The following is a 10,766-nucleotide window of genomic DNA, read 5'->3' as shown; positions in this document are numbered from 1 at the left end:
CTGGATTCCCTGTGTTTCCAGTTCCTATCTGTACCAGGGTACATCCTCTGGTCTAGCCAGATTTGTAAGGTAGAATTGGAATCATGATAGTGGGGGTGGGTGGGGAGGAAGCATTTAGGAACTAGAGGAAATTTGTATGTTTCATCATTGCTACCCTGCACCCTGACTGGCACGTCGTCCCCACCCCCACCCCCCATGCCCCGCAACCCCTCCGTGAGTGGATGTCCAGTTGCCTACAGTTGGGCTCTGGGTCTCCACTCCGCACTCCCCCTCATTCACAACGCTACGACGTTTGTTCTGATGGCCCTCTCTACTTCTCATCTGGGCTCTCTGATTCATTCCGATGGCCCTGCAGAACTCACAGACAGCGCTCAGGCCCCGGCCTGTGAACAGGTTGCAATTCAGGTGTTCAGTCAGGGCTGCTAACAAATTCCCAAGGGCAGGGAATTCCACTGCAAGTCCAGCTCCAGCTGCAAACAAGCGCCTCCATGTAAGTGCCCAGAGGCACCCCACCCCCCAAGCCAGCCTCCTGCCCCAGAGCACCCAGCCTTACTTGCTATGTGGATTGGGGAGTCCACCGCCCAGCCTCACGCTCTGGCTCTGCTGCTGCTGCTCCTCTGTCACTGACGGAGGCCTCGCTTTTTTGGTTTGTTGATCTGTTCCTCAGCTGCTAGGCATTCAGTTTGCCGCCTCCTCTTGGCTCTTGGGAATAGGGCTGCTATCAACCTTGGCATACACGTGCTTTTGCTTGAGCACCTGTTTTCCATTTCTTTAGATAGCTGCTTAGGAGTGGGACCTCTGGGTCACATGGTAATTCTGTCTGTGAGTATGGAAATGAGAAGGGGGGGATTTGAGTGAAGACTTAAAGTAGGCTGCGGAGTGAGCCATGCAGGTGGGGGAGGGATGGTGGTAGGGAAGACACCAGTGCAAAGGCCCTGGGGTGGGAGCGGACCTGCCAGTTTGATGGACAGCAGGAAGGCTCCTGTGGCTGGAGGGGAGTGAGGAGGGCCAATAACATGCCAGAGGGGTAAAGAGAAGTCATATGATCCCCAAAAGCAAGCCAACCAAACCCGTCGCCATTGAGTTGATTGGGACTCATAGTGCTCCCTTGAACTACAGAAAGCTGATGGACACAGGGTTTTCTTGGCTCTAATCATTGGGAGATCAGCAGACCTTCGTCCAGTAGATGGCAGCCCCGGGGGCCTTCAAATCATCAGCTTTTTTTTTTTTTAAACATTTTATTAGGGGCTCATACAACTGTTATCCCAATCCATACACACATCAATTGTGTAAAGCGCATTTGTACATCATTCTCAAAACATTTTCTCTCCACTTAAACCCCCGACGTTAGGTCCTCATTTTCCCCCTCCCTCCCCGCTCCCCCCTCCCTCATCAGCCCTTGATAGTTTATAAATTGGTATTTTGTCATATCTTGCCCTGTCCGACGTCTCCCTTCACCCACTTTTCTGTTGTCCGTCCCCCAGGGAGGAGGTCACATATAGTTCCTTGTAATCGGTTCCCTCTTTCCTACCCATTCTCCCTTTACCCTCCCTGTTTCACCACTCACATCACTGGTCCTGTAGGGATCATCCGCCTTGGATTCCCTGTATTTTCAGTTCCTATCTGTACCAGTGTACATCCTCTGGTCTAGCCATCATCAGCTTTTTAGTACTTGACTGCAAATCATTTGTGCCACCCTCACCCCAAATCGTTGTTGCTGAGTTGATTCTAACCTAGAATGACTCTATAGGACAGAGTAGGTCTGCCCTGTAGAGTTCCCAAGGCTGCAGATCCTTCCAGAAGCAGACTTCCACATCAGTCTCCCATGGAGCAACTGGTGGATTCGAGCTGACAACCTTTTGGTTTTCAACTGGACACTTTGACCTACGGCACCACCAGGGGACCGGTGTTCCATGCACCTTGTGGATTGTAGTATGGACTTTAATTTTCTCCTTGTGTGCTAACCAAAAGGGCCGCAGTTTGTGACCACCAGCCACTCTGTGGGAGAAAGACGGGGCTGTCTGGTCCCATAAAGAGCCACAGTCTTGGAAGCTCACAGGGGCAGTTCAACTCTGTCCTATAGGGTTGCTGTGAGTCAGCATGGACTCAATAGCAGTGGGTCTGATGTGGGAGTTGATACCATGGAAAGCTATTGGCAGCTTTTAATAGAGAAGTAGTAGGATCCGGTTCTTGTTTTAACAGGATCTGTCTGGTGCCGCCCTGAGCGTACCCTGAAGGGCAAGAACCAAAGGGCACTGGCAGCACTAACCCAGGAGAGAGCGCAGGAGGGGCAGGAGGAGCCGGGAGCAGCACTGGCTTCCGGAATGTTTTGAATGTAGAGCTCCCTGAGGAACTGACTTGAATGTGGGGTGGGAGAACATGTGGGGAGGTGAGGCTATCACAGGCTCAGGCGCAGGTCAATGGAAGACTGAGGCTACATGAACTCTAGTGGGGCACCCCTTCAAGAGGAGCTGACCCAGGTGGGCTTAACAGCAAGTCAGTCGGTCCATCAGATGTTTCAGGTGCCAGTAGCATCCCCATGGAGTTGCCAAGGAGACTTGGATCTGTTTCTCCGAGAGAAGTCCGGGTATAGATGCAGACTGGAAGGCAGGCTTTTCAGGCTGGGACTGGCCAGCTTAGACTTAATTTCCTTGGTAAACTCCTCAAAAACGTAAACCTTGCACATGTGTGAGGCTTTATAAATGTCAGTTTGAGGTGGGACTTTTCAGCGTCAACCTGCCCACCTTGAGTCCATGCAGGTGTTCTGGGTGAGGATGGCGCAGCATTGGTGCGTTAGTCTGGGTTCTTTAGAGAAACAAATCCACAGAAACTCATGTATAAGAGAGTTTTATATAAAGGGTAAGTGCGCATCAAGAAAACATCCCAAGTTTCTGGGAAAGACAGGCTCGCGATGGCTGCCTCTGGTCTCCGCCGGGAGGCAGGTCAGCCGTGACGCTTCTCCTCCCTATCGCCTTGAGGAAGTCGCCGGGTCCTACCGTTTGCAGCCGTGCAGTGTGTCCTTGTAGGACAGACGAGAGCAATGGCAGGGGCTCTCCCCTGGGGATTAGGCAGGAGCCTTTGGGGCTGGGTGCCCTTAGCCTGCAGGAGCTTTTCTCTGGGCGTTCCAGGATTGTCCCGTGTAAGACTCACCCTCCCACCCCCTAAAGTCGTCGATCGTTGGAATGAGAGGAGGGCCTTGTTCGGGGTGTCTGATAACATTGGGATCCTGGGTGACTTTGAGAAACACCCCAAAGAACTGATCAAGGGCCCCAAATGGCTTCGAGGTTGGAAGCGGAATGAATTGCAACGTTGCATCAGAAAGAGGAGCATGGCTGGGAATCCACTGTTCCTTGATGAGCTGCACAAGCTTAACAGACGCGTTCGTTATCTTTACAGACATTTTAGTCGGCACGGAAAATACCGCTAGAAGAGAAAATGGAACTGTGGAAGTGGTGCATGCTGTCACCTTGAATACGGCAATAGTACATTTCCTTATGAAGAAAGAACGTTGTGTGTTTTCTGCAATAAAAGGGGTTTTGTTTGGAATCTTATATCCACACACAAAAAAAAAAGAAGAAAAAAAAAAAAGAAAACATCCCAAACCAGGGCTGTCCAAGCCCACAAGTCCAACATTAACCCGTATGTCCGACACCAATCCACAAAGTCCTCCTCCATCTCACAAAACAGACGCAATGACGCCAACTGCAGGAGGAAAGCCGAGTCAGTGAATGTGTACGCATCTCAGCGCTGGCGGGGGTTTCCACACGACTGCTCCAGCACCCAGGGCTGCATCGGTGTAGGTCCATGTGACTTCTCCTCAGGGATGTCTTGCCGGAAATAAGCCTTGCCAACTGAAGCAGGGAACTGGCTAAGGCAGCTGCACCCTGGTCCGACCATCAGAGAGCAAGACACCCGAGAACTCGAAAGGCGAGGCTCACCGAGCCATTTATCCCTCTGCCCTTCAATTAACCCCACATGTGTTTATCGGCCAGGTTGGCACCATAAACTAACTACTTCAGTTGGGAATGGGAGAGAAACCACTGAGTTGTACACGTTGACATGGTCAAAATAGAGAATTTCACCTTGATTTAAAGAGAGACAGAGGGCAAAGTCTGAGAACAGGTTGCCTGTGTCTAAGAGGTCCAAGAATCCTACCCCTGAGACACACGTTCACGTGTTTCAAAAGACATGAACAAGGATGCTCACAGCAGTGTTATCTGAAAAAGTCTCTAAGGTGGAAGCAAGCCAAGTGTTAGCCCAGCGGTTCTTAACCTGTGGGTCGCGACCCCTTTGGGGGTCAAGTGACCCTTTTACAGGGGTCGCCCGATTCATAACAGTAACAAAATGACAGTAATGATGTAGCAACAAAAATAATTTTATGGTTGAGGGGTCACCACAACATGAGGAAGTGTTTTAAAGGGTTGCGGCATTAGGAAGGTTGAGAAGTACTGTGTTAGCCCATGGTGGAATGGATCAGTAAACTGTGGTGTGTTTATATAGCACACTACTACGGTGCACAGATCCGTCCCCATCCTGCCCCCACCCCACCACTCACTGCCATGGAGTTGTAAGCATCTCTACTATCTTGGGATACTTATAGGTTGCCATAAGCCATGCATATTCAGTAGTTACATACGTCACAGGGTGGGTGGTAACCACAGTAAGGTCCCTGAGCTCACGGCTCACAGGTGAGGAAACCTAATAGCCTCACTGGGGAAGGTATGAGGGGGGCTGGGTGACACAGTGGGAGGCGATAACAACAGGATGTCTGCTTCTGTAGGGAGGTGGAACCCACCATGTGCTCACTTTAAGGCACCACAGCTGTTAGGGGAGAATCTGTGGGAGTGACATTTAAAGCAGGATCATGTACTTGGACTTTATCTCTAATTTACCATAGTGGCGACTTTCCTACTGTGGAATACTAGCTTTCCAGAGTCCCTCTGTTGTAAGATAGGGAATGTAGTCCTCCTCATATTTCCCTCAGTGTCAGTGTCCCACACTTCATCAGAGCCACTATTTCCCCTACCACGTGTTTTTCCTAAATGAGGATGGTTTTTCCTTCCTCGGTTCAATTTTTGAAGACAACTTTTGTCTGTCTTGTTGCTGGTGCTGACAACAGACACAGCCGCACCTACACTGAAGTCAGTTTCTAGAGGTCCCACGGAATGCCATTGATTTCATTCTTTGAGTTGTGCAAATATTCTCACCCTCCTTTTCTGAATTGTTTCCTCTCATTCACATAAACCCCCTGTCCCCTCAGGGTCCTACCCAATCTTGCAATATGAACCCATATAGACAGCTCTGAAAAGAGGGTGTAATCTTCGAGGCCGAGCTTTTTCACTAGCTCAGCTAAACTATGGTTTGCTTTTCACATGCTTTTAGGGAATAGTTCTGGTTTAAAGTTGAACGTTGTTTCACGGGGCAGTGACTTCAGGGATTCATCCACCCTTCCTGGTTAAGGTCTGTGAACATTCGAAATCCCATCCTGCATTCCTCCTCTTTTGATCAGGATTCTTCTGTGGAATCTTTGATCAAAATATTTCAACAATGGCAGCCAGGCACCTCCAGGTTCTTCTGGTCTCCAGACAAAGAAGGCGGTTTTCCAGGAGGCAATCAGCCACCCATTCTAAATCCTCCCCTTCTTGACTCTCCTTCTTCCTCAGTTGTCTCCATAGAGCAGCTGTTCTCTGCCTGGAGGTCGCGACCCATTTGGGGTCGCACAACCCTTTCACAGGGTCGCCTAATTCATAACAGTCGCAAAATGACCATGATGAAGCAGCCATGAAAATGTTATGGATGGGGAGTCCCCATCACATGAGGAAGTGTGTTAAAGGGTTGTGTCACTAGGAAGGTGGAGAACCACTGACCTAGAGCTTTCATGGGCTGATGTCCCAAAGCAGGTCACCAGGCTTTTCTTCCTCGTCTGTCTCAGCCAGGAAGTGCCTTGACCAGGAGGGGAACCCGGTCTTCTGAACGGAAAGTGAGAACATTCCCACGGAATGTTCCCACAGCTGCCTTCTTTGTCTCCTCAGCCTGCTGTATTTTATTTGAATTGTTTACATGTCACACGCTTCTCTGTTCATTGGTCATCTGTCTTCATTCCTAGACGGTAAGTTCCATGAGAGTACTTTGCTTTCATTCAGTTTTATCCCTAGTGCCCAAGCTGGGAACTGACACATAATAGGTGCTCTCTGAATATTTACCTGGTGAGTGAAGTGTACAACAGTATATGTGACAGACATAGTTTGGAACCAGGACAGAAACAAGGAGCCCTGGTGGCAGGGTGGTTCAGTGCTTGGCTGCCAACTGAGAGACAAATGGATTGAACCCACTGCGTCACTCACTTTTCAAGGGAAATGGCTGATGATCTGCTCCTATACAGGTTGCACCCTAGAAAATCGATGGGGCCCTTGGAGTCTCTCAGGTGGGGTCACTAGGAGTGAGTCAAATCAACTTGACAGCATCAATAACAATAAGGGCAGGAACTGACCAACGGAATGGCTTTTCAATCACAGCCTTTAAAGCTGGCTTCTAGGCTCAGAGGATCATTCTCTTACAGAAATTATAAAGAAGTTGGGGTGAATGAATGTTAGCCACATCCATTTCCCAGCTAGAGAAAAGAGGCTGCCTTTAAGATTACAAACAGGTTTCTGAAAATCAGGCCATGACGTGTGTGTGTGTGTGTGTGTGTGTGTGTGTGTGTGTGTGTGTGTAGGGTCCTCCTGAGTAGACGGAGCTGCCGACACAATCTATTGGAGATCATTACACTGTACCACGAGTCGACTTCTTGGTGAGATCTTGCAGTCTGAGCAGCAACTCCTGGGTACCGGAGCTCCCCGCCTCCCACCGAGGGGTCGGCGGCTGTGTTTGTCTTGTGAAGTAGGAGCAAAGTAGGGCAGCCGAGAATGTGGGAGGCGAGTTTAAGAGAGGCTCCAGATCTGGGGAGGTCTCAAAGGATTGGATGGGGAACCCAAGAAGTCACGTCACCAGCTCTTAGGAAGCCATTAGCCAATGCAGTGCCTTGACGGGTGCCTTGGCTGGGACTACCAAGTCTTCACAACAGCCATCCCTGTGCTGTTCTTCCACATGACCGGAGCATTGGCTACAGCTGGTGTTAGGCTGCACCTGCGGCTACCCAGTTGTGCAGGGCTGGGCTCCTGCCTGAATGAGAGAATCCGCGGGTCTAAAGGGTTACAGGGCCAGTAATAACCCTCCTCCAGTCGGCTGGTCTCTTATTCCACCAGCTCACATACCTTCTCAAAGAGTAGTTAACCTTCCCTGCAGCTCCCAGCAGAAGCGAGAGATGTTCAACACTGCGTTCCTTGTTCATTTGGGAGCTGAGTTTCCTGGCCCGAGGGTGCACACAGTGACTCAGCGGTGTCTCCCAGAAGACATCTGCAGTCCTGTCCACAAGTGACATGCATTACTTTAATTGCTCCACCCAGCGCCTTCTGGTCTGTCCCTTTCAGAGCCCGATGGAGTCTGCTCCCCTGCTCCCAGCGGCTCTCCTTCTTCCCAAAACAAACAACACCATGTTGGGATTTTTCAACCATGAGATCTTTTACTTCCCTTGAAAAGATTTTCTGCCCTCGAGGGTTTGTGATCTCTGTATTTCTTCTCTGTCATATTAAAGAGGTCTCTGGGAGAGACAAAAACAGTAGGGGACAATAAGCTGCCAAGATTGAAAAGTCAGTGATGAATGAAATGTGATACTGCTATCACCCCTTGACAGAAAAAAATGTTTGAGGGGGGAACCAAGCTGGGGGAACATCTCTCATCCAGATTCCAATAGTCATCCTTCCGTTGAATTCTCTGAGAATGTTTGCAGGATGTGGTCACATTCTTGGGTTGCATACAGTTTATATCCTTCCTTTGTCACTCGACATTTGTATCAGAAGCAATTCCCCACGTTTCGATATGATCTTTAAAATCATTGTTTTAAAGGTTGCATAATATTCCGTTAGGTTGAGTTTCAAGAATACACCAGAATGTTGATGTTACTGAATACATAAGGTGTTTCTGGTATTGATTTATAAACACAGAGGGGGAGGGGAATGAAGGAGAGAGCCTACGCACAATATATTTTGGCTTTGTGTGTGTGTGTTATTTAACTAAAAGAAGGTCTCATTGAATGCTGCTAGTGAGATTGAACATACACTAAAAGTGGCATAAATTATAGATTTGTTTTAAAAAATAGTGACTGAGCAGCCATCAGGAGGGAAAAACTTGGATCCATATCTTTTACTGGGACAAATTCCAAATGGACCAAATATCAAGATGTCCAAAAAGCAAGGCAGACAGACAGACAGAAAGAAACCACAAGAGTACTTGAAAAATCCAGTGGAGGCTTTTTTTTTGTTTTTGTTTTAAATTAGTTCACAAATAGAAATTTTATCCAAGTAGGAAACAAAGTTCAGAATCCCTAAAGTAAAATGGTTACATAAAAAATATAATTTCTTCATGGCAGAAATCAAAACATCAATGACAAATGGGAACATGTCTGTAACTCTGAGTGTACATGGGACTCATTGCTCTAGACCAGTGGTTCTCAACCTGTGGGTCGTGACCCCTTTGGGGATTCAATGACCCTTTCACATGGGTTGCCTGATTCATAATCAGTAGTAAAATGACAGTGATAAAGTAGCAACAAAAGTAATTTTATGGCTGGGGTCACCACAACATGAGGAAGTATATGAAAGGGTTGCTGCATGAGGCAGGTTGAGAACTGCTGCCTAGAATCTAGGTGTTTCTGCAGATTGGTAGGGAAATACACCAATAACCTAATGGGAAATTCTCAGGTCTGTTGGGGTCTCTTACCCATCCTACTCACATGCCTTCTCACATAGTGATTCGTCCTCCCTGCAGCCCCCAGAGAGAATTCACAGAGAAGGAAACACAAATCATTCCTAAGTATGTACAAAAGCATCCACCCTCTTTCACAGAAAGACAAATTCAAGTGCAAACGACCCTGAGATGACGATGCTTTATCTTTCAGACTTGAACTCTGACCTAGGCCTGGGTTTAAATTCCAGCTCTTCCATTTTGAGTTGAGGGAGTTGCTAAGTTTCTGTGTAACAGCTGCCAACATGTACACTACACATACCCTTTACCTGCTGATTAATTCATCACACAGATATACGTACATGTATGTGAAATGATGCCCCTACATGGATACTTGTTGCATTTTGCTATTGATTAGCAAAGGACTGGCAACAACCTAATAAAGGATCTGCTAGATAAGTTAGGGTACAAACAATACACAGAAGTACAATGTGTCCTGAATTGAAATGCGCTCTGATGTGGACTATGGATTGAATTGTGTTGAATAAACATGTACTGGGATTCCAAGCAGAACCTTGTTTGGAAATAGGGCTTGGCTGCTAACTGCAAGGTCAGCTGTTCGAAATACTCTTCACTGTGGGAGAGAGGGGGGGTTTTCTACACCCGTAAAGAGGGACAGTCTCAAACTTACAGGGCAGTTCTACCCTGTCCTTTTCCCCCTTTTAAAAAATGTCCCCTGCCATCAGGCCAATCCTGACTCATTAACCACCCTGTAATGCGGCGGTTCTCAACCTGGAGGTCCTGACTCCTTTGGGGGTCGAACAACCCTTCCTCATGGGTCACCCGATTCATAACAATAGCAAAATGACTGTTATGAAGTAGCAACAAAAATAATTTTATTGTTGGGGGGTCACCACAACAAGAGGAACTGTATTAAAGGGTCGTGGCATAAGGAAGGTTGAGAACCACTGTTCTAATGGGACAGGGTAGAGTTGCACCTGTGAGTTTCTGCGACTGTAACTGTTTACGGCTGTAGAAAGCACCATCTTTCTCTGGAGGAGCTGCTGGTGGTTTCAAACTGCTGACCTTGCAGTTTGTCATTTCTGTTTTGATTCCTGCCATGAAGAAATTATATTTTTTATGTAGCCATTTTATTTTAGGGATTCTGAACTTTGATAATATTACCTCTAAGCAAGGGCCTGAGACAGAGTTACAAGGATACATTTTCATTATATATACCCCCCTTCTAAAAACAGCTTTATTGGCACATAATTTACATGGCATACACTTCAATAGTTCAATCACTCAATGATGTCAAGGAAAATTGTACAATCATTACCATATCAATTTTAGAACATCCCACCCCCTCATGGTTAAATCACCTTTAAAATGAGTTGGACAATCACAGTCAGGTCTGGTACTCCCTCCCCACTCCCATCTTCATTTCCCACTCCCGAAATTCCCCTTCTCGCCTTAACCCCCACTCCCTGCCCCTGTATCCCCTACACACTCTTTTCTATTTAATTTTTTTTCTGTGAAATTTGTGGGATATTCCTTGAAAGAAAAATACCATTTACCTTTTTTTCATTAAAAACAAAAGTTGCCAGCCATATGGCCGATATTTAGGAAGACACACTTTTTTAAGAAACGAAGTTTAAATTGTGAATTAGGTGGGATAGGAAGACCCCTTTGAGTGGCTCCTTATGGTTATGTAGATGTATCGCAAGAGGCACCCATACTTTGGGGGTGTGAGGCCAGCCCACTCACATCCCTTAGAGGGTAGAACTCAAAAGTGATTGGGGAGAGTGTACGAACGATGTCATTCTGAGGCGAAATGATAGTAGAACCTCCTCACGGACTGAGCTGATGATAACTGAGGTCATTTGAAAGATAATAAAGGCATAAAGGGGGACTTGTCAAGGATATTGAGAGAGCCTGGAGCTAGAATTCCTCTGTCCCTGATCTCCTGGGAAAATGGCCAGGGT

The 10,766-nt window shown here is 47.4% G+C and overlaps 1 protein-coding gene across 1 annotated transcript; it reads left to right on the top strand.

Annotated features, from left to right (window-relative positions):
• Positions 1 to 2,943: 2,943 nt before the first annotated feature.
• LOC101662034 (39S ribosomal protein L51, mitochondrial-like) lies at positions 2,944 to 3,427 on the top strand. Its single transcript, XM_045299996.1, has one exon. It carries the CDS (start codon positions 3,041 to 3,043, stop codon positions 3,425 to 3,427), a length of 387 nt encoding a protein of 128 aa, XP_045155931.1. The 5' UTR covers positions 2,944 to 3,040.
• The last annotated feature ends 7,339 nt before the right edge of the window (positions 3,428 to 10,766 follow it).

Source organism: Echinops telfairi, unplaced genomic scaffold (assembly GCF_000313985.2).
Source record: "Echinops telfairi isolate 266 unplaced genomic scaffold, ASM31398v2 ScPeMD7_7458;HRSCAF=8496, whole genome shotgun sequence".
NCBI classification, from domain to species: Eukaryota; Metazoa; Chordata; class Mammalia; order Afrosoricida; family Tenrecidae; genus Echinops; species Echinops telfairi.
The sequence above is the reverse complement of the archived record's forward strand: the minus strand, read 5'-3'. Positions and strand labels throughout refer to the sequence as shown.